At 39.3% G+C, this 24203-nt stretch overlaps 1 protein-coding gene across 1 annotated transcript in view; it reads right to left on the bottom strand.

The window, feature by feature from the left end:
• Positions 1–4965: 4965 nt before the first annotated feature.
• The window catches only part of DHX15 (DEAH-box helicase 15), a 45238-nt gene continuing 26000 nt past the window's right edge, over positions 4966–24203 (bottom strand). Inside the window, exons 7-14 of the mRNA XM_032186134.1 lie at positions 24033–24119; positions 22338–22487; positions 22079–22187; positions 20790–20981; positions 17637–17759; positions 14064–14254; positions 6705–6874; positions 4966–5544 (exon numbers count right to left, since the gene is read on the bottom strand). Of these exons, the coding sequence (XP_032042025.1) occupies positions 5427–5544; positions 6705–6874; positions 14064–14254; positions 17637–17759; positions 20790–20981; positions 22079–22187; positions 22338–22487; positions 24033–24119 (1140 nt within the window). The 3' untranslated portion in view covers positions 4966–5426. The remainder of the gene's footprint in view (positions 5545–6704; positions 6875–14063; positions 14255–17636; positions 17760–20789; positions 20982–22078; positions 22188–22337; positions 22488–24032; positions 24120–24203) is intronic.

Genomic DNA, 24203 nt, shown 5'->3' with positions numbered 1-24203 from the left:
CAGTTGAGCTTAGTTTGTAAATCCTTAAAATCAGACATGAATTTTGATAGTAAAAAACAGCATCTTCACGAAGCTGAAAAGACTGGTATTTTTGAGGATAAAATTGGTTTTTAATACAAGCAGCAGCAGTTTCACCACATGGCCGAACATTTAAAGAGACAAAGCAGTCAGGAAACAGGTCCACCAGCAGCCCTCCACTCCACAAAGCCTGGCAAGTGCTGGGTGCTTTAAGTGTTTATTGTTTATGCTGCTGGAAGCAATGAGGCTGGGAACATTAATGTGTTGTGCTTACAAAATAAACACCGAAATCAAATGGAAGGCAAGAACCTACTCGAGCTAAAAAATAAGATCAACCCTAAAATAAAGTGTTTAGAGCCACAGGAAATATTTATTATCAAAATTAATGTGTGTTATGTTTTATGTCTCTGTACAACATAACTGCATAGTTTTCATAGCTGGAAAAAGCTTGAAGAGTTACTCAGAGCCAAGATGTACACAAATGAAAGTGATTTTATCATCTGTCCAATGCTGGTTTTGAGAAACTACCATATCTTAGTTGAAACTGCAGAATTAGAACATCTCAAATCATCAGAGGCAAGCTATCGCTGCTGCTATAGGAATGGTATTTTATGTCTGTCAGCATCCGTAGTTTAATCCCCTGATACTGGAAGCTGGCATCTCCTTGATGCCAACCACTTATCTCAAATGCATCAGGGCAAATTAGAGGCCATCCAAGCTCATCATTTGTGAAAGGAAAACTGAAAAGAAGGGAAAATGCTCTCGTATAATGGTTAATCCCGTTTTAAAGCTGCTCACCTCAGGATCAGAAACAGGAGAAGTTTGTATTTCAAGGGACCAACACCCAGCTTTGTATTAGAACAGTTCCAGGATGAATATCAAATAAGAATGCCACCAGTGTAAGATGTATGAGGAGAAAAATACAGCAGGTTGACCAAGTCGATCATTTTCCCTCTGTGCTTCACATAAATCTTGTCACATACATGGTCCCCAAATTAAATGATTTTAAAAGTTCAGCAGGGTACTGATACAAGGTCATACCTAATAGGAAAAGATGTTTATTATTAAGCCTCTGGCTGTTCTAAAGCCAAAATAAATGGCTATTCCTAATAAATTACAGTAAGTGAATAAATATGTGCAGTTCAGAATGTAACTCTCTGCTTCCTAATATCATGGTGTGGTGTGGCTTTTTATTGCTAAATCGTCAGAAAATGAGGGAAATTATAGCAGTCTGATTACAAATCAGTAATTATAGCTTGGCTGGATGGTAGGAAAACTACTTGCCCTTTAACTCTTGTTAAAGTATCTTCTTAAATGACATAGTGAAAGCTAACTTCAGCATTTTTGGTTCAACCTGCATTTCGCACGACAAATATTGAGGGGTTTCCAACAGGCAGTTTCCAATATGCATTGTGCAGCTTGGCAGAAGGAAAACGACACACCACAAACCAACGCTGTGTTGGTTTCACAAAGCCTTCATCCAAAAAGGGAGAAAATCAGAAATTGTGGTATTGCCCTGCCCCTCTCAGCTGACCAGACCATTACAGCACCCTGCCCACATAAACTGCCCAATTCCAACAGCACCTTAACTTTGGTAGATGGATCCATGTACAACAAGTGCATGCATTTGTACAACTGCAAGTGGGACCTTTCTGCATGTATTTCGTGTTTGTGTAAATGCCAAAAGTTTGTGCATATATCAAAAGTAAAAGATCAGCTTGTTGTTTGGTTGGTTTTTAACATGAAGACATAGTGAAGCAAGAGCTTACCATTTATTCCCATCTGAGCAAAAAATAAAAAATAAATAAATCTAGAAAATCCCTAGAAACACAAACACAGCATAAGTGGTCACTTCTGTATGTCACAGTAATGTTGAGACATATCTAATACATTACGTACTGAGCCATCAGTCTACTTCTGTACCCAACAAACCTAAACATGCTACCTCACATCAGTATTAGCCCTTCACTGCTTTGAGTTGTTGTATTAAGATGAAAGACTTTCCTCTTTAAAATACATATATCTATGCTTTCACTGAGTATTATCTTCCTATCTAATCCATTACATCATTTTGAAAGTCCTGCAATACAGTTCAGTTTATACAATCCGTGCATTTCCAAAAAAAAAAAAAAAAACAATTCCCATTGCAAATAAAATAAAGTCAGTGTAAAGAACGAAAGCATTGTTTTTCCTTTTAGGTTGTTCCAAAGCAGATAACCTGCTAATCCTAACGGAGCAATTCGTCAGTACTGCCAAACACGCTGCCACCCTAGCCAGTGCTCTCAGTACTCTGAAGCAAATTATAAGAAATTCATAAGAAACACAGCAGAAGAGCAAGCAGCTGAAGCTGGTCAGGTGCAGCTGGTATTAAAGCAGAGGTTATTCAGAATCCCTCGCTTTGTTGGCAGCAGAAAGAGCCACATCACTGAGCATTTTCACCATCATTCACTGACACTTCCCAGAACAGACCTGGCCCATTCTGAGCTAACGATGGTGAACAGTTTGAGTGCTACTGTTAGTTTAAAGGGGAAAAAAAAAAACAGGATTAGAATTATTTTATCTCTGTCATTTCACACACACACAAAAAAAAAGCACGGGAATCTTAATTTCTGTCTAACATTGGCTAACTCCTCTGTTTTGTGATTTCCAGCTATTTTCCTGTTTACCGCAACCTGCAGTACAAGCAGCCAAAATCAAAGCTATGATGAGTACGAGTTGTTCAACAAAGCACACGGTGACTTGAATATGCTCATAGATGAAGCACCCCAAGTAATGGATCTCTTTCTTAGTCTCCTTTTCTGTCTCTGGGACACTGTTTTTGACAGTTTTTCTCTCAGAAAAAAGGGCATGAGATTTTTTTTTTAAGCTTTCAAAATGCTTATGAAAAAACAGGAGTATGCTCCAAACCAAGTAATTCTGCATGCAGATGTTGCATCCCTAGGAGAACCATAGCTGAGAGTCCCTGACATGTCTTCCCTGTAGAATCTAGAAGGTGTCTAACAAGTCACGCCACCCCTACCATTACCCCTTCACAGAAGGCATTACCTTAGTTCAGTCGTTCCCGTCCCACACGCCCTATGGCTCCAGAACTAATGGCAGTGAAATTTGCAGTGACTCAGTGGTGCCCACAGACTTAAGCAGGTCTCTCACTGCCCTAACCCCTTGAATACCCCCAGTTGTTACAGATGAGCACTGTGTAGTAAAACCAGGTTGCACAACGCCTGTACAAGGACGCTCCAACCTCAGAGCCATTCTTCACCACAGTCGAAACTGTCTGTGAAGGAGCTGCCCAGTGTCAGTCCCTCACTGATAGCAGCATTTCCCAGGGGATCACAGTGACATACACGAGTGTTACATGAGCACCACATCCACCAGATGCCCAAGATGCTTGAGCTTCAGCATCTTCTCACACAGCAGACCCCAGCAGGCCCCCAGGAGTCGAGCTGCCGCCCATGGCACGCATTCCCTCCACCATGAGGGAAGAGAGGGCTCTGCCTCTCCCATCCCTGCTGACAGCTGCCCAACCCAACAGCCTTCCAGTCAGGCCAGTGACACCTGTGGGTGGCCTGCACAGGTGTCACCAACTTAATTGGAGGGTGGCAGGGGGCACAGCTGTCAGAGGGCATCAGTCTGGCCTGCAGTGTTCACATTCCTGGTAGTCAAAATGCAGAGGAGAGAGATCCCAGCTCGGCTGTCACTGCCCAAGCCGGGTTTGTGGGTTTGACAATTATAAAAATAACAGAACAGGACGGGCCAAAGTCCCTCCTCTGTCAAGTTCCACTCACGGCCGCAGCCATCTGCTCCCCAGCTCGCCGGTACCAAAGCGACTGCGATTCGCGCCAGCTGGTTCTGGGGTCCTCGCGGGACTTCATGCTGGGAACTGGCGGTGCTCGTGGGCCTTGCCATGCCTGGGAAAAGCTGCACAGAAGGTGGCTCTACACCATTTAGCTGAAGGCTGCGCATAAATCCTAGACGTCCTTATGTGGGAACAGCCACTGCTCAGCGTTCTGCTTCCCTCACGAGAAAGAGGACAAGCAAATGATTATGAAACCCCACACACTGAACGTGAGACTTCTTGCTAGAGCAGCGCTTTGTAAAACAAATTCATAGTATAGAAATTTAACAAGTTTAAAATCAAAGTTCAGGCCACCTATATTTTAAGTAACTCGAAACTTGAGCTGAACATTTTATGAAGGCTCCCACCTACCTCCTCCTTCCTGCTGGAGATTACTGCATGGAGCAGGAGAGCCCACCAAGGAGCACAGGCCCATCTCACAGCACCTCTGGTGGGAGAAATCCCCCCACACACACTCCAGAAGTCCCACCGTGTGTTATAAATTCACTTATTTTCATCTTCAGACATTTCCCTTCACAATACCATTTTCATTGCTAAAAAATAATCAAAACTTCTCCACTCCCCACCACATAAATTGCATTTCAGGAAAAAAAGAATCCTACTAAAATTTCCACATCAAATTACTATCCCATCTTGAAAATGCTGTCAAGTTGTATTTCACTAAAAATCAGTATAAAATGACAAGAGTGAGATTTAATTTGACCTGCAGTATGGCTTATGGTATTATTTGTGTCAATCAAACTGCAGCCCAACACTGCCCAGCAGGGTGAGTCGAACTGGCCACCAACACTTCCCTCTACAGGACATATTACTACGGTTCTGCCCAGGAAACATGAAGGAATACGCCTGAAGAATGCATCCTCCGAAGAAGTCGGAGTGCCATTTCATTTTTTAAAAAGTTTCCCTACATAACTTAAAAGAAATTTGCAAGGAATTAGCACTGTATTATATTGATGTCACCACAATCCTGCTGTGGAAGCATCTGTGCTTTTTAACATTAAACTACTGCCACGTCGATAAGACACCAGTTTAACAGGAGACTACACAGTTTCTCACATCTTCACCCAAACAATCAACATACTGACACATACTGTGGCACAAAATTAGTATAAATAGACTTTATTGAAGTCAGTACCTTTGTACTGAAGCCGAAGATTGTGTCTACATAAGCACAAGTTGTAACATTTCACAACTTCTAAAAGGAATGTCAACAATTACAACGATCATGCATACCATGGTCGATAATCACATTTTTAGAAGCATTTTCAACCATTTCTAAAGAAATGCTTATAACATTGTTATATATAGAACTACTTTCAATAAACTGCAAAACATTGATCAGCTTTTCCAGTATGAGCTACAGTGTCAACACAAAAGGGAGGCATAAATGTTTAATTTATGAAATCAGAATGGAATATTTACTGTAAAGAAAAATTAAAAAGCTTTCAAATAAAAGGCCATTATTGAACCAAAGTGAAGAGCACAACTTGAACTTTGAATCCATTCATCTTTTAAAGCTGTCCTCTGAATAACTTCAGTTCAAAGCATAAATTCAGTACTGTGAGTATTCCTTGGACTGAAGTTTGGCAATGATGCGATCCAACTGTCTCTTTGCTTCACACTGTGGAAAATTGCTCATGTCATAATATTGAGGGGCAATTTTCACCAGCCTGCCAAAAGAGGAAAAGTTTGTTACTAGTACTCCAACTTTGGGATGCATCCTATATGAACTCCACTACTGAAACAAAGATTATCCTTTGTTTTTAGCCTGTCTTGCATTTCAGAGGCTAATGAAAGTTTAAACACATGCACACACATTTAAATTTCAGTTTAAATTTCATCCTGTGCCCAAGACCACAGCAAAAGAGCACACGCTTAAGTCTAACGAGATTCTCCTGTTCAGCCGTGTCCCTTACAGACCACACTGCTGCTCCGGTACACACCGTAACAGCCCACACAGTCAGACCTGTTGCTAATGCCGAAGTCCAGAAGTCACAGAAGCCCACTTAAGTATCAGTTTGTGCAAGACTAAAAGTTGATTCTTAGATCTTTCAAGCTTAAAAACTCAACCAAAAAGGTTATATGATTCTGCTTTGGGCTTTACTGTGCTTGTTCAGAAAGATTTCTGAGGAAGGATTCAAGCCCATATTTTCCATTAAAACACTAAGGAAAATGTCTTATTTGTTGTGTTTTCTGACTTAGAAATCTTTAAACTCTTTCTATGCAAATTTCAACAGCAGCTGAAATGCCTCCCGTATCCCCCAAGCTTACAACTTCACAGTACAACCTTCAAGATAGATGAGAGGATTCAGATCTCCACTGTCTGCAGAGGAGATCTGCACATACAGCCTAGTGACTAACCATATTACAACAAGGCAGGTTGTACCAGTATTACCACATCTTCCATATCTTAAGAAAGTACTGAAGCTCAGATCTTTACCAAAAAAATGCGGACACTTACTGCCATGAGAGGTTCTAGATCTTGAGAAGAGAGGCACCTCTTAACTTAGGTACACAAGTGGGTGCTAGGACATACTCCCAGACCTAGTACCACCAAGTAGCTCCCCCCACCTGACTTACTAACAAAACAGTTCTGAAGTCAAAGGTCTCTCTCCACACTGCACACAGAGCCCAAGCATCTGAGTTTTGCACACAGCTTCCCAAAACAGGAACACATATCCACGAAACGTTTAGTCATCCAAAAATTCCCAAGCCCATACCATCACCATTCCCCAATCTATTTTAATACTGGATTCATGAGCAGTGAAAGGAATATCCACAACTTTAAAAAAAAAAAAAAAAAGCTTTGCAGTAGGTCTGTTCTGCTTACCACTCCGGCTTGATGTCTGTACATGTCCGGATGTAGTTCTTCGTTGTAAGGACAAACTCATTATAAAGCACCCACTCTGGTTTATGGTCGAGGACAGTGGAAGGATGCAGCTGCACCACTTGGTTGTCTTTCACTGTTAGGTAATGCCCTGTTCGCTCCAAGTGCGCCACCTAGTAAAGAGAGAGCCACTCGTTATTACAGCTGAGCTGAAGGGATTTCAAGCTGGCTGGTTTTAGTGCTTCATCCAAAGTGTTGTCCCAACTTTCAAACCTCATCTAAACTTGGTACATGACTTGACCACTTCAAACAATCACTTCTTAAAAATAGACACAATCAAGATGCCAGATGTTTTTGCTCACTGCCCTGAGTGCATCTGCTAATAACCAATTCAAGCAGCATGCCAAGACAGCTATCACCCAAAGAGAAGGATCGTTATTTACAACAGCAGCCCTGAAACCAACAGAAGTGTTGGAAGGGGGTATTTATTGGACTGGTTTGTTAACATTGAACAAAGTCAGTGTGGTCTAATACGGACAACTACTTTAAGCACTTAATTTGTTCTAGCGGGACCAGTAAGCCGCAATGTTATCCTCTAAAGTTTTTATTAATGCAGTGTTTCAGTTGTAATTTTACTGCTGCATGTATTATTCTGCAAATCCTCTCACACAGTGAGCCTGAAAAAAAAAAGGTGTCAGTCCAGTAAGAAAGGGAAGCTTAGCATGTCAGAAATAAGAACAGTCTTGTTCCAGCACGAGCTTCAGAGATGAAAAATGTAGTTTCAGCAACACACTTCTGCTGTGACCTTGGTAAAAAAAAATCAATTAACCTCTCTCTGACCAAGCTTCTCGCCCTGTGAAGTATAATGCCTGCCTCACCGAGATGTTCTGATACCTAGCTCATTAAGATTTGGTAAAGCAGTCAGATACCCTCAGAAGGATGTTCTCTCTAAGAGCAGTTAATCTAACGGCACAGGTAACTAAAATTAACCTTTTGATACTGGGAATTCCAGATGACCCCAGTAATTACTTCATCACATATACATAAAAAAACATAAAAAGATTAAGCAGGACAATGGCTAAAAAGAGATGTCTGCAATACCAATTTTTAAATCAGATCCTTAACTGCTTTCTGTAATACATACCGTGTTCTTCGTTTTCTTAATTCCTACATATCTCACTTTTTTTTCCCACCTCCTCAAAAGATAGATTCCACCTATTAGGTTAAAACCCAAGGATTTCTAAAGCCAACAGCTACCTCAAACTCAACATCAGGACATGATCACATCTGTAACAAATTATTTCCTTTAAACAGCACACCTCTCTGGTGCACTGTAACATTCCTACCTAGAAGGCATTTTAGTGATGGAAACAATATTCCTCTAAGCTGCAGATCTTTTCACCCAAGACTTTGGATATTACACTGCTACTTTATTTTCAACTCTGGAGAGCCAACAGAAGCTCTTTTAAATGGAGATTAACAGCACACTGTCCACAACAACTCAGGCTTAATCTCATCCAACTCAATCCAACATTTGCAAAATTAAATAGCAGCGTAGCTGCAAAACAGAGCAGACAAGTAACTCATCTGTCTCAGACCTGGCACAGTAATAGCACACATGGTGGTGCTGGATTATGCATGTTCTGTTGGTTTGTTTTTTTGTTTTTTTTTTTAAAATCAATTTCATTTTTCAGCTCAGAACTAAAGGATACGTATACAAGTCTTTGAGTGTTTTAGCTGCTTTTCTTCCCAAAAAAAAAGGACAGAACAATCCATTTTAGGTGTACTGTTAAATGTAAACCAATACAATTTACCTTTAGCATGTCAATCTCACTCATATGTCTTAAAATCAGTGAAGTCACAGCATCTAGTCTTCCTAAATGCATACTACCACTTCCTTTTTTATCTTGTTTCTATCCACAGAAGAATTTGTGTTTCTTAGTTTGTGCAATTCTGAAGTAAAAAGCTTCTGACATAACTAAGCATATCAACAAAAAGAGCTGCAGAACAATGGAGTTAGTTCTCAATTTCCAGAGTATGAACAGGACTAGAATAACTCCACAATTAAAAAAATTAAAGCACTGCTATCAGGGATCAGTCACCTTTAAGCAGTTCCATACTACTGTGATTTATAGGAAGCCTACTGTATTTGTTTTACTATTAAGCAGGCTTGTTAGCAGACAAATTGATGAAGAATTTTGGGTTCGGTGATGGCAGCATTGTGACAAAGCACGCACAGTGAAGCCATCTATGGCTCCACAGCAAGCAACAGGATCCAACTACCAGCTACTGCATGTCCCTGCTCTCTCCTGGACCAAGCTGTTCCAGCACAGATGACAAAGATAATCCTGATTCTTTTCTGAAGGCGCAAGCGGCTTGCCAGATTACCATGCTGAAAGAACTGAGAAGGGGCTCTGGCAAGCACCAAGGCTGACATAAGGGAGCACACAAGGACACCCAGCGCACAGCATACAAACTTACACACACACCTCTGCACCCACGGCTTGTGGCTTGCAAGCAATTCAGTGCCTGTAAAATACAGCATGGTCACTCCCTGAGGCCAAAAAGGAAGATCTCAACTCCCACCTCTCCTCCTTTCTCCTGCTTGTAGATACATAACCCCATCCCTCCCTGATGTAAGGCTCCGTTGCTTGTTCGACCCTTCAACAAGTCAATGTAACCCATTGATCTGACAGAGAATTCTGTCTTCTGCTATTTTATTTAGTTAATTAAGTTAAATCAAGTGACATGGAGTTCTGATGGAAAGGCCAGCACAGGAGGCAAGCCTGGGAGCTGGGAGTTGGAAAGGATGGAAAGAAGAGGCAGAGGTGAATTTTATCCTAAATGTATACAGGGAGCAGGGGACAGAGTCAACACCATGCTGACACACGATCTTGGCTAGCTAACTTCAGGAAATAAGACTGCATCTTTAAAAATACAAAACCCACAAAGTTCGTATCTCTAGGACAACTAAAACAAGTTACTCTGCTGCAAAAAAAAAGAAAAAAAGCACATTGACATTTGCTTGCTTAAAGAGAAAGTAAGATTAAAAAGAGAAGAAACTTCCTCTGGATCTCTCCCACTGGACTTCAAATGGCAGACTGGCTCTGAAGATTAAACAATTAACCAAGAAAAGATTCTTGCTAATGGATGCTAAGACATCAAGGTACAGGGGGGACCTGACAAACAAGCTCTGAAATAGGACACTTTTCCAATTCAGTTTTCACAGAAGCCTGGTTTGGCGGTTGGGCAGCTGACCTCCAGAGGTCTCCTCCAACCTCAATCATTCTGTGACTCAATGATGTGTTTTTTTTCCAGAGTACAAAAAAAGCTTCCACACAAACTAAAGAATCATACTGAGCTTGTCTATCTAGTAAGGTCATTTTTCAATGGCTAATGGAGCACACTTGAGCCTTGAGATTCCCGAGGAACTTATCACGTATTAGCATAAAACACGTGAATTAAGCTACCTGAACAGAGAATGAGGCTACAGAGGGAGGTGAGAGTTATTAACAATACTGACTATACAACATATGGAGATACACACAGAGTGAGAGCATGGTTTGGGTTGGAAGGGACCTTAAAAGATCACCTACATGTAATTCCATCCCCCTGCCATGAGCAGGGGCACCTCCCACCAGCCCAGGCTGCCCAAAGCCCCATCCAGCCTGGCCTTGAGCACCCCCAGGGATGGGGCACCCACAGCTGCTCTGAGCAACTTGTGCCAGGGCCTCACCACCCTCATAGTAAGCCATTTTTTCCTTGTATCTAACCCTTTTAGTTTAAAGCCATTAACCCACATCATATCACTCCAGTCCCTGACAGTCCCTCCCCAGCTTTCCATAGGCCCCCCGACATTCTGGAATGCTGCTACCAGGTCTCCCCAGAAGTATAAGCATGCCCTAAAAGGATCATAAAGACTCAAACCAACGCACACATCTCTTCCTGTAACAGGCTACTCTGCAGACTGAGAAAACCCACCTGTTGATAATTTAGGGACAATTATAACACTTCTATCAACACAGCTACAAACAGAAGGTTTTAGTTCAAATTCTCCAACACCAGCTTCAAGGCTGTCACAACTTGGTTACGAACTACGTCTCCCTTCCACCCATAAACTTTTAAGGGTGTTTATGTTACTATCCATCACATCACAGGAGCTACAGGGCTCAACCAGGTACCTTTTGTTAAATGTGTCAAACACTCTAAAGCCAAATACGCTTGCAAGAACAGAAGTAGGAAACTACTAGATTTAAGGCTACTAATTTTGGTAGGCTAGTCTTGTTAGTTTAGAAAAATGACTGTTCCTTGTCCTTCTTGAAGAAAAGAACGCCACTATAAACCAAATGGCTGCTGCCACATCATGCAACAGCATTTCTGAAGCTATTAAAAAGTTTTATTCTGCATAACTTGAGAGAAAGGAATATCATTAAGCACACTGGGGACCATCTTCATGTTGTAATTTTATTACCTTTCTATTAGTGTAGGAATCTGATTATGTAAAGTCTTCAAAACATACATCAATTATACAAAGTAGTGCCAAGAATGAGATTTTAATTACCAGCCCAATCAGCTCACATTTAACTTCTTGGACCACACAGGTCCTATCTTGCAGGCCTGCACTGTCAGACAGCAGCCACAGGCCCTGATGAGTTACAGGTATCTCTACAGTATGGACACAAGCAGAATTTTATGACTGCTTTTAGAACAGCAGGCAATTAAAGCACAAAATAATACAGCCAAAAATTACTTCAAGAACAACAGCTGCTACTTTTTTCCCCACTTCATGCTCTGTTTTTTTTTTTAGCCCAGGAGCTTGAGGAATGCAGTTGCCCAGCACGTGCTGCCTACAGGCCCTACTACTTTGCCTGCACAGCCTACCTGCTGTAGGTGCACACGCCCTGCAGATGCTCAGACTCTGAGTTCAGTGCATGTTGTGTACCAAGCAGGTAGAGACTGATGTGTGCGGTTTGTTACTCAGGATTTCTGAGAAGGAGCCCTTGAATGCCAGAGCCTGGACAGCCACAAAAGGGAGGGCACAATGGGCATGCAAACTCCAGTACTTCAGCCACAGATAAATAACATCTCTTTTGAGCATTTATGAGCAATTTTCTACTGAAGGTTACTCAAAGCAACACGGAATTCATGAGAGAAGGTTCAGAGCCAAGGTCAGGTATCACGCTGTCACGGAGGTTAAAGAGCAAAAGAAACTCAAAATAGAACGGTCTCAAACGCATCAAAGGAGAAGGGAAGCAGCTGAAATGGCTTTGACTCCAAATGCCCTCAACAGGTCTGCCTTGAAGATGACAAAATTACATACTGTTTACATCAAGATATAAATAATATCTTATTTATATTCCATAATATGATATGGAATAAATTTGCAAAGCAAGTTACGTGGAGAAAAAGACCCTAGAGGGAGGGTGAGAGAGGAAAATTAGAGCAGACCCTTCTTGCCTCTAGCAAGAGGACACAGATGAAACAGCAGCCAAGCGGTGGGCCTGTCGGGAACACGAAGCCTCTGCCAGGGTATCACAGATGAACCAGATCTCTCAGAGCATGAGATTAAGCAGCCTGGCTATTAAGGAATTTAATTCCTAGTCAGGTGGATGATTTAGCTTGCCACAAAACTGAAGAAGGTAAGGCACCTAGCACCGGTAACACTGAGGCATTACACTTCTGATTTCATGATGTTGGTACTCAGCGACACAACACGTCACAGCACGTGACAATTGACATAACATCAGACCAAAAACTACCCGTGCTAACAGCTAACCACTGCCACGAAAGGAAAGCATCCTTTAGATGAAAAGTTTCACCCTGAGTGACAAAAAAATGACCGTGCAGCAATTTCCAAGGACATGACATCTTCACAGGTCCAACCAAACAACTATAGCCTACCAAGCAGAAGCACAACTGCACAAATCAGATCTGCCTCAGCCGGCTGGGGCCCAACAGGGACGGTCAGGCAGAGCTGTTCTTTCTCTGGCAAATATTCACAGAATAACCGTGTAGGTGGGAACGCATGCTGCAGTGTCCCCAGTGAAAGATGAGGAAAACTTGCCACAAAAACATGGACTGAGCAGTGAGCAGCCTGCATGTCTGAAGGGGTACATCAAGGCAGCCTTCAGAACCATTTTAATACTTTAATTAACCTTTAATCTCCTGTTTACATTATAGCAGAATGCACTTGCGGACATTTTCCGAAAGCCAGGAAACATGCTCACACTACAGATTAGCTGGCTTCTTAGCCCTGGGGACAGAACTGCTTCCGTGGGGGTGGGCACATGCATTAATCATCAGTAGTGCCCGAGCCCATGTCCCAGTCAGGATGTGGCACAGTAAATGAGTGCCTGTCAAGCCGCTTACCACACTAAGCTGCACAGCACAGAGCATTGGTCATATTTTCAACTTGTAGGCTTTTGTGCTCAATGAGCAACTCTGATGGAAAATTTTTCAATACCATGGGCACTGGTCAGCCTCTGCAGGATAACCAGATTGCGTTCTCCAGAAGTGAGGGCACAGAGACGGTACTCTGCAGGCTCCAGCAAAGACATTGCCAGGACACATAACACGTGCCTGCTGTGGAAAACATTGTCACAATGTTTTGGGAAGAGGGCTCACTGCCACCCAAAGTTCTGTACCGCTGAGCCTTCAAGAGCCAGACTACTCCACTAGCTCCAGAGATGAATGCTGAATTTACACAGCACATAGGGACTGTGTCTTAGAAGTCTGAATTCTAGCTTGGAGACATACTTGGCACGAAATGCAAAGCATCCAGGCGGTAACAGAGATTGACTTCCATCTCCCACCCTCGTTGGATGGCAAGTTAGTTTCAAATGATTTGCAAAGTGCATATTAGCAAGATTAGACTTCCCTCCACACTCCAGTACTCATGTAACTCAAAAATGAGGTATGAATATGGAAGAGTACACAAAAATGAAACACTCCCCTTCTATATGGATTACATCTAACTAGTGTTTATATAGTAGCAGACTTCCCTGATTTGTATCCGTTTATGAATAATTTAAGAACTACATATTCTGCACTTAAACAAAGTACTTCAAGATATTTTATGAAGTTACTTCAACTATTTAGATGTTAATGGTCAAGTTCTGACTGGTCACACCAGAAACAGTATTTTGAAATTAGTAAGACTGCCTGCAACTTCTCCAAGCAAGACCTGAGTAAACAATTTACTTCTGAGTAACAGCCAACCTGTCAAAGACTCAGTGATAATACAGTTAGCCATATACAATTTAACTTGATATATTCATCGAGTTTTCTTAAGTGATAGCAACCATACTAAAACTAAAACCCCCATAAACACTCAGTGTTTTCCCTACAAAAATGCACACATACCTGCATGAAATACCCAGTAACTAATGCCTTTCTTATATTGATGTAATAATCTCGGCTGGTAAAGTCTGTGCTTCTACGAGGCAAATTAAATCTATCCATGATTCGTGACAGCTGTTGGCGTACATTGTCTGCAGACATCAGGGACCTGTAGTTAATGAAGTTGTCATAACACCACTGAACCGACTCATGATCTGCAACATTAAAAAACATGAATTAAAAAAATGAGTATTTTATCCAATTAGGACAAGTAAATAAAACAACAACTAACCAATTGATCAGTCAGATGAACCAGAAAAAAACTTTTATAAATTATAACAGCTCTTGGCCTATTTGGTGGATATCCTGCCTTAGATAACTTGCCCGAATTGTTTTGTCTTCAGAAAGCATGCGGTCTAAACAAAGGAAAATTACTACCCCCCCAACATAAAATACAGATAATCACCAATGTTTTGGCAAAATACCACATCAATTCATTTTGCAAATTGCACCTGTCCTGAAACTAGAAAAAAATTTATATTGCAGGTTTTTGAAGATAAAACTGAACATGAACATCTCAGTCCTTGTTTTTAACAGTAACATGCAATGAATACACAAGATGACTCTATATAATTATATTTGAGAAACCAAACCCTCCTTAATTTAAGACATTGAATAACTGTTTAAGAGCTACATAAACATACTAATCTAACACTAAGTGCGATGCACCTCACAACAGTTTAAGTAAATGTGACAGGTAGAACAGAGCATCAGTAACAGAACTCCACGTTCCACGCTCCAAGCTACTGCTTCTACTACTGATAACACGAGTAAGGAATCTGTTAAGACAGCAAGCCTAAGCTATTCTCTAAGTACAAAAACTGCACATTTAACACTGAGAAACCCAGTTCTCCCTACCTACTCTGCTACTTCAAGTGATGCTCTATATTTAGCTAGTTTAATAAGACAACAAAAACTGGCATAACAAGATTTAGAATCTCTTGTATGGCAAGACTTGCATTTTTTATAAAGTTCATACAATTAAAGAGTATATAAATAGGAGGTTTACATAATTTGAGTAAAGTGTTATTTTCACACTCAATTTTAAGTTTATTCTGTAAGATGAAGTATGAATGCTGAACCTCTTGATACATTATGCAGTAGAACCAAAACTAAGTACCACAGCATATTACTTCCTGTTATCCTTGAACTGTTTAAGATGACCCATATCTGTTTTATATTGTTTTAGATAAACAGTATCTGTATTGTCTTCTGATACTGAATAGAAGAAGACTCAATTTTACAGTGAAACAAAGACTATTCCACAAACATTTCCATCCACTAAAGACAGCAGAACCATAGGTCTCTAAACCCAGGAGTCAGTGGAAGTTAACTTTTTTTTTTTAAAGAGGTGTGACTAGTACCTATTCCAGAAAGGGAACAATTTGTGTCCCATTTGTCTAATTACATGTTAACACTTCCTCCATTTATTCCAAAAAAATACTGATACCTAAATTCAGTACATTTGAAAACATTTGTGTGTGTATATGCACACAAATAAGTACTCACAGAATCAAGTAAGTATTTAGTATAAGTAAAACAACTTCATAGTAACCTCGGTTGGGAAAAAGAGGGAAGAAATACTGTGCAAATACTACTGATGAGCTCCAAATAGGGCTGTCTACCTTGAAAACTGACACCACTTATTCTTCATTAAGGATACATATTCAGGTAGCAGGTGAAAGTTTACACACAAAGACCTTAACAGGTAAACCTATTCTGCAAGAAGATACCAACACTAGCATATTGGCTAAATTCTAATCAAGACATTAACTGGCTGGCACTGGGAAAAGACCTCTAGTTCAATTTAAGCAGCCTACAAATTGTCTTAAACTCTTTTGTCTTAAACCACCAAATTTACTTTGACAAAATGCACTCAATTAAATGTAAAAGGGATTTCCACACAAGTTATACAACACAGCTTGGACTTACGAACTTTACAAAATGTTACACTGATTTTAAAGACTAGCAATTATTTTCCTGCCTATTTTAAGTCTTAAATATTCCAGTTTCCAACAGATTAAAAACAAGATGTGTCAAACCAATTTACTGTATTTGGATCTGTTTTAACTCTCCTAAAAAAGCAAAGTTCAACTGATTTTCTGCTCAACAATTCTTTATGCCATGCAAAATCAGAGTTCAAACCATATTTTAAATTAGACATGTCTGTTCCACATTTTTATATACCGCTAATATTAATTGGAGCTAACTTAAAGATGTATTTCCTGTATCCCAAGCAAACGCCTTGATTGTTCAGCTAAAATTGTCCACATTTTGGTTCCACAGATTTTTGGGAACAAATCAACTCCAGTAGGTAGTATTGGGATATTCAGACCCTGTCCCTATGAAGTATTAAGTTACTCCCAAGGACATAAAATAGCCATTTTCCTTAAGTGAATAATCTAAAGCCGGCTTTATTAAGGAAGAGAAGGGAGCAACCCGAACATGAAAGCATAGGACTTCCAGGAACATGCAAGACTTCAAGTCATACTGGATCCTGTTAGCTACAAAGCTAACAGAGACAAGCAAGTATTTAAGTCATAATTTTTGATTACAAGTTTCTCAGTTTTTTTTTTTTGTTTTTTTTTTTAATTTAAGTACTTTTGTGTGGACTTCAAATCTGCATATATCCTTGATTTTGGACTGCCCAATGACAAGCATTAGGAATGTTTCAGCACAGTATTTCTGTACCAAAGCTGCAACAGGAAGGCACACTGAGTATTAACTCAGGGTAAAAGCCTGTTGCTTTTTTCAGTTACTTACAGAAATGCAACTGCAGCATCTACTGATCTACTGTAATCTGGCTGGTAGTTAAGAATACAGTAATCTTTTTACTTACAACCATGGTAAACTACACTAATTTTTTCTTCCTAAAACACGTGCCATTTCTGTAGTCAGAATGCCCAGCTTCACCTGTTTATTCTTTTTCAGTCTGCTAAAATACTTGTAGCTATGCTACAGAGGACTATATATTTTCCTTAGATACAGAAATAAGGTAAGTTTATTGCATGGCTCTACGCTTTCATGATGCATTACCCCTTTGACTCTCAATCCATCCCAAGGCCTTAATTTGGAATATCTGGCTGTATTCAAAAACTAAGATTAAAAGTGGCTTTCACTCTAGGAACACATCCTTCCCCAAATCCAAGGTATTTTCCATGCTGCTCTCCCTGAAAAGTTACTAAACAATTATGCAGGTTTTTCTATAATTAGTATCAGATAACAAACTTCCAATATTTCTTAATTACGGGAAAGCTTCCTTCCTTCTGTCCAAGGTTACCCAACATTGATTTAAGAGCCTGGCTTGTCTCCAGACTCAACAGTTCATTACGTGATCTTTTTGCCAGTTTCCTTCTCCCCTCCCAAATTAATGAGCACATAAATAACTGTTATATACTTAAAAAATAATAAAGATTAAAGATTACAATAGAATAGCACAAAAAAGCCCAAGCCTATCAGTTGTCCTTGTAACCCAGGAACGGAAGCTGGCCACGCACAGAATTACAAGTAGTTTTGCTAAAACGGGTGCATACTTACTTTGTTTGAAAGCATGGTAGACATTCAGCAACGTCAAATGATCTCCATCTATGTGGGCAAACCTCATCTTGGCTTCATCTGCTGCTTTCTTTGCTTCCGTGGGGCGAACAAAACACTGTGGGACTAAACAAGGTTGGTATGGGCCCAACACAAACGCCCATATCGATGAGTCACGCATTCACAGATAGAGGAACAAGGCCTAGCTAGGTCAGTTCACAGAGCATAGGGCAGGGCAGGATGGCCTCCAACTGCATCTTGGACTGTTTACTACCTTGATTTGGTACATCAACACCTAACCACATCTGTAAAACAAGAGGGTTTCAAAGCTACAGAGTACCTGATTATTTTATTAAACTATACGTAGGCATCAAAATATCTATTCTGAAGGCCATCAAGATTGCCTATGTATACTGGAATGCTCAGCAGATCTTGGTTCAAGACCCAGTGCTGATAGCTCTACCAGGAACTAGTATTACAGAACAGAGTAATTGCAAATTCACTTTCTCAGAAAGCCTCTATGGACAGCGTGCAGAAGGTAGTTCTGAAACTATACTGCACTAGAATAGTCTACACAAACATTAGCTTTATTACGAGTCTGCTACTAGACAGAACACACCAGTAAGTCACGTCATCTTCCCCAGATGGTATCGTTATCAGCACTGGTATACAGAAACGTATGTGAATGAAGGCATTAAGAAGTCTAAAGATTGTGATGGTAGCGGTAGTGGTGGAAGGTTAAACCGTCCTTTGGTACTACTTGAAATAAAAATCATAATGTGATGAGCTTTGTCTGTCATTACATCCTCTCACATTAGTCTGACTCAGGCTTATTCTGACTTGAATCACAAACTGGGTTTTAACATTCCCTTTCCAGGTGCAGGCTACCGAAGACCATGAACTAAATTGGCTACAATAATATTTGTGGTCTGTCAACATTCTTACAGGCTTGTAATTTTGATATGAATTAGCAAGACACTGAAAACAGTTAGTAGATCTTCACTTTAGAGATCTACAGGAGAAAAATATCAGCTTAGATTTAAATAGCCCATACTGCAGATGCAACCTAAAGAGTTCAGATTTCAATAAAATTAATGCTAAGTAAGCATTAATTCTGTAGCTAAGATGTTACCAATCCTTTATTTTTTCCCATCTGCCTCAAACTACAGTAGCCTGCTGATAACTGAAGCCCAATCTTATCCAAACACTTTGCATCTCATTTGTCCCTAACAGACGAGGGCCTTTTGTGAGGTGTTTTGTTTCTATTTTTAATTCCTATTAAAATACCCCCCCAAACACTACACTTCAGAAGTATGCTGAGTTGAATACTAGATGGAGTTTCAGAAAAAATAAACACTGCAATAGTGATTCACATGGTAACAGATCAGAAAGACTAATGCAGTAAAGAAAATGGAAATGCAGGTGCTAAATACCCTGTTATTTTGTGTTCTGTACTTGAAAGCAGAAATAGAGTATTTTATTTTCAGACTAATAAAAGCAAAAGTCAGTAGCAGAATAATTTGGAATATCTCACCGTTTTGACTAATTAACAACACTTGCTCTATGAAAAAGTTATGTATGTGAAATCCCACAGCAAGAGACCACAGTTCTTCTAAAATAACTTTTAAATTAACTACAGCCTTTTAATTTGCTGATTTCTCTAATGCTATTCTCTGCTCTTCTGGTATCACATTTTCATTTTAGTCCAAACTATTAATGCTTGGATTGCTATCCAGAGCCAGACAGTCTTGTGTATACACTTAAGGCACCATAATTGTACCACGTCTACCATATGTCATGCTGATGGTTAAAAAAGCACTTTGGAAAACAGTCTACAAATACTAGGAATACTTTGTTTTAAGAGCAGAAGTTAATACCCAGACAGTAACCAACTTTAAAAAAAATTGGCTTGAAAAGTTATTTAGAAAGACATTAATCGTAGCTAAAACAAGAGAAGTATCATGGGTTGGGAAAAGATATAGAACAAGGAGTAAGACAAATCATCAGCTGAATACCACAGACAAGAACACTAGACTTACTGTTCTTTAGTAGGTATTTCTGGGGTGGGTAGGGAAAAGTTAGGGGGAACAGACAGGCACCAACCTACCACCACCGCCGCCATTAAGCCTACCAATTAATTAAAAAAACTAAGATTCTGCCCTGCCCATCTGCTCTGAGTCTGAACAATCATAACTCTGCAACAAACATTTTAGCTTGTTCTTAAAAACTTTCATATAAATATACTGTAAGACTTAACCAAAACAATAGATTTAAAAACTTAGCCGAAGCATTTTTTTCTAACCATCCAAGTTAAGCATGTAACCAGTAACATCTGCACTGTGACGAGCCTTGTAAAATAACACACCCTAAAGACACAACAGTAATTATAAATAACATCCCCACTTCTACAAGGACTAAATCTTGCTGCTTGTCCTAGAGAGACCAACTATGAAATGAAGTCAGTTCTACATAAGCTAAGGAACGAAATACACGGCTTGCTTGACAACATTTTTCTCATTGAGATCTCTCTCGACAAGCAGCTATTACGACACAGTGCTATTCACATAATGCAGCAAAGTACAGCTGTGCACACAAGTTAGCTCTTATAAATCTATATCCTCCCTGAAATTTGCTTTCTTCCCTTTAGAAGTAATGACTACTCTTTCAGTCATTAAATTAAGTGGGAAAGCTGAAATGTACCATATCATGTATGAGTTAGCATTTTTAATGTAACTTGGGCTATAATCCTTAAGAAAATATGAGGACATGTCAAAGTGCAGAATAATGCACAATATGAAATATATTTCACTGCCTTAAAAACAGTGGTTGAGCTGACATTCTCGGTCCTGACTATGAGCTTAAGACAATTTCTGTTCCACTAGACTGAATTATTTCCTTGTATTGACTCAAACATATACACTTTAAAGAATGAAATTGCTTGACCATTTATGCACGTTAATTTCTTAACATTAATAATTTTTATCTGAAAGTCTACACGCCAACCTCTAATGATTGACTATATCCCCATCTGCCACTTAAAAAATCTGATTTTATTAGAAATATATTCAGATGGCTTATATTTTTGATGTGGAAAACTCAAATTCTCCCCAAACTGAAGAACTGCACTTTGTTTAAAATCTCTTCCCCTGCTATTACCTGACAACATGGCAGTAATAGATAGGACCTCATTAGAGCAGTTGTAGTCACAACTTGCAATAACCATTTTTGCCAGCTGTGGGTCCAGTGGAAATTCAGCCATCATGGATCCCAATTCAGTCAAGTCTCCATCATCATTTAAAGCAGCCAGATAATTCAAGAGCTCTAAGGCTCTCATCAGAGTTTCAGGAGCTGAAAGAAAGATTTAGGTAGACACATTAATCAAACTGCTATTAATAAGCAAAAATGAGAACATAGACTATTTTGTTTTTCCTTTTTCATTCTTCATTCAACTGGCTTCCAAACATGAAATTGTTACCAAATTTGGTTATATACGTCCAGACATGAATCAATCACCTATTTAAAAGAGCTATTAACTGGATCAAAGGCTTTGAATATTTGAGGAGTGCTGCTTTTCAAAATTCAGACAGCAGTGGTATTGTGAAATATTCAGTAACATAGTAATATTTTCCTCCCAATGCACTGCCACCTTCTTCCCTATTCAATTCAAAATAGATTGGGTACAGTCCTAAAATTTCAGCCATGTGGTTTAGGTAACTATGCCCTTTCACAAACCTGAACCTTTAAGAATGTTCTCTTACTCCTACATTCCTTACAGCAAGGGTATATTACAGCCACAAAGAAAAACGTAACAGAATCAAAACACCTTCCTGCAAAGCTATCTTACGCACTGCATACTACAAACAAAGAATGCAGAGCTGTAAAGCTACTTAAATGCTTACATTTATATTGTAGGTGAAAAAAAAAAAAAAACTATCTTGGACATATTTATCTATGTCTGACCCATGTTTTTAATTTGCAATGTAACAAAGCTATTTTAAAGTATTTATGAACATCTAATACTGTTAGAAGAGAGATCCACTTTAACTTCATAGACTGAGCCAAAAACATGTATTCAGCTTTAAAAATGCTAGCCAAATGTATTTACATGCAGTTAACTGATGCACAATTAGAAAGTGTAATCAAGGTGATGAATAAGAATTCATTCAGTAATAGGTTTTTCTAATGTACATAATTTTGTCAAATCCCCTGCAATGGGGCATTCAGTAGTTTTCCTGGCTCCATTAAAAGCTCTTAGACAAGCTGTAATACAAGAATACTTGCTTTGTTAAGACAGTACTAAAAGAAACAAAAACTTCCTTATTGATTACAGTAAGAAACACTCAAAAAATATTTCATGTTATTTTATGAAATACTCAGCAAAATTAATAATTGCAGAAGTTGAAATTAACACCTGCAGTAGAGAAGATAGAATATGAAACTGGTACCTGGAGGATCCATAAAATCGAAGTGCACCAAATCATCTATACCAAGCTTCTTGAGCTGCAATACTACAGATCCTAAGTTAGACCTCAAAATTTCCGGGTATGTATTGTCCTGTGCAGAGGAAAAAGAAAATTCAAGTTGTCTAGTTTAAAGTACTTGGAAGAACCAGCATTCACATTGTGATTTTGCTTGGTAACATAGCAACTGACTACCCGGATCAGTCGCATGTTCTTACAGATGCACTCGAAGAGGTGAACTTACCTGCATTTCAGTTTTGTAAGCCTTCTCTGTATAAAGCCTGAAGCACTTGCCTGGCCTAGTACGACCAGCACGGCCAGCTCTCTGCTGAGCTGAAGCTTTACTAATCGCAGTCACCAAGAGAGACTCCACTCTGATACGAGGATTGTACACCTATTTGAAAGTGGAATTGGAGCAGGAAAAGAAGAATGAACATCACTCATGGATAAGACTTATCTCAAATATAAAGATGGCTTTAAATTTGTTTTTAAATGCAGCTTCTGACTAGGAAATCCTAAGTTGTATGCATCTGAGAGGAAGAAAAAATTGGCTACAGAAGCCTTTGGATCAGTGACAGAAAGCTTCAAATACAACTGCCTAGAAAACAGCATTTACGTTTTATTCATTTGTTAACATCTTCTGCCAGGCTCCCCATTCTCCTTAAATGTGTGTGTATTTTTAGATAAGATTTTCATGGCAGAACTAATTTGTCCAATTTGTTCTATAGAGTGCTAAACACACTCTTGATGCTTAAATAATTCCATGCAAAAACAAGTTGTCTTGATACAATTATAAGGTTGAATAACCATGTTCTAAAGGTCAGAGAAATCTAACATTAAGGCTTGAATGCAATTGTAAAAAAAAAAAAAGTCACACTGGTGACAAAGCAAGACTATGTTTGAAGGGCACATGTGGACCGTCACAGTACACAATATGCTGGAATTTACTGTAAGACTCCCAGTGCAGTTATACATAAACAGCAGCCCTGCCAACTCATTAGAGCTTATGGATAGAAGATATTGTTAAAAAAACAGTACTAAAGTTTCATTTGAAGACCTTCTCTAGTCCATGTTTTAAGCTGCTGGTATGAATGGGTATAAGCCATATACAAAAACATTAGTCCTTACTTATTAGAAAACTACTTCCAATGAAAAGAATACTACTTGTGAAAAGAATTCAAATTAATGGCAATTGCAACTGGTGCATGAAGATGCACCAACTGTGCACAAAATGACTCTGCTGTCATTTTGCAGAAGTTTAAAGAGCTGGTAACATGCATGAGTGTTAAAGGCAAAGCCCAAGAAACCAAGTTATGAAGACAGTTACCAGTGAAAAATTCAATTAAGTTTAAGAGACTTTAATTTTAATCTTTAATTTGTTCTTGGTTTGCATTCAGGCAAGATACTCCAGTTCCTCTGCATCTCCTTTAATGCTTCAAGAAAGGCTTGGTGACTTAAGATCTTTAAGGCTGCGACAGCACCTGATGAGTACGGACAAAAAAACAATACTAGCCTAGGTATTGTTTCGCTCTTCTCATTTAAGCGCTGAAGTATTCCACGCTAACATAACTTAAATCAAGAGGTGACTTCTAGCACCAGTTTCATTTACTTTCGTATATTTCTCAGTTTTAATTTAGCATTCTCAAACATGGACACAATACAAAATGAGAAGTGAATTCTATATTCCAGGCCTAACTCTAAAAATCCTGATGTTTCAATTTTTAAGACTGATGTTCTTCTGTACTACAGCGTTTTGGACTGTTATAGCTAAGCTTACAGATGAAGTACAAGCCTATCATTAAGTCTAAAAAAAAAAATCAACATCAAGACTTCTATTGCAAAACACTCATCACTGATTACCAACAGAAGATTTACCTCAGCAAACCAGACTTCAGTATCTTTCCTACATTAAAGAAAACACAACTGACATAATATTTACCTTTTGTTTTGCGAAGCCAGGATCAATCACAAACACCACACCATCTATTGTTAATGATGTCTCGGCAATGTTGGTGGATACAACAACCTGTTGAAAAATGAGATTACTAATTTGTCAAGAAGATATGCAAATAAAGCCCTCATTCTGTCTCTGCATCACAACTTCTCAGCA

The sequence above is a fragment of the Aythya fuligula genome, chromosome 4 (genome assembly GCF_009819795.1).
Source record: "Aythya fuligula isolate bAytFul2 chromosome 4, bAytFul2.pri, whole genome shotgun sequence".
NCBI lineage: Eukaryota > Metazoa > Chordata > Aves > Anseriformes > Anatidae > Aythya > Aythya fuligula.
The sequence above is the reverse complement of the archived record's forward strand: the minus strand, read 5'-3'. Positions and strand labels throughout refer to the sequence as shown.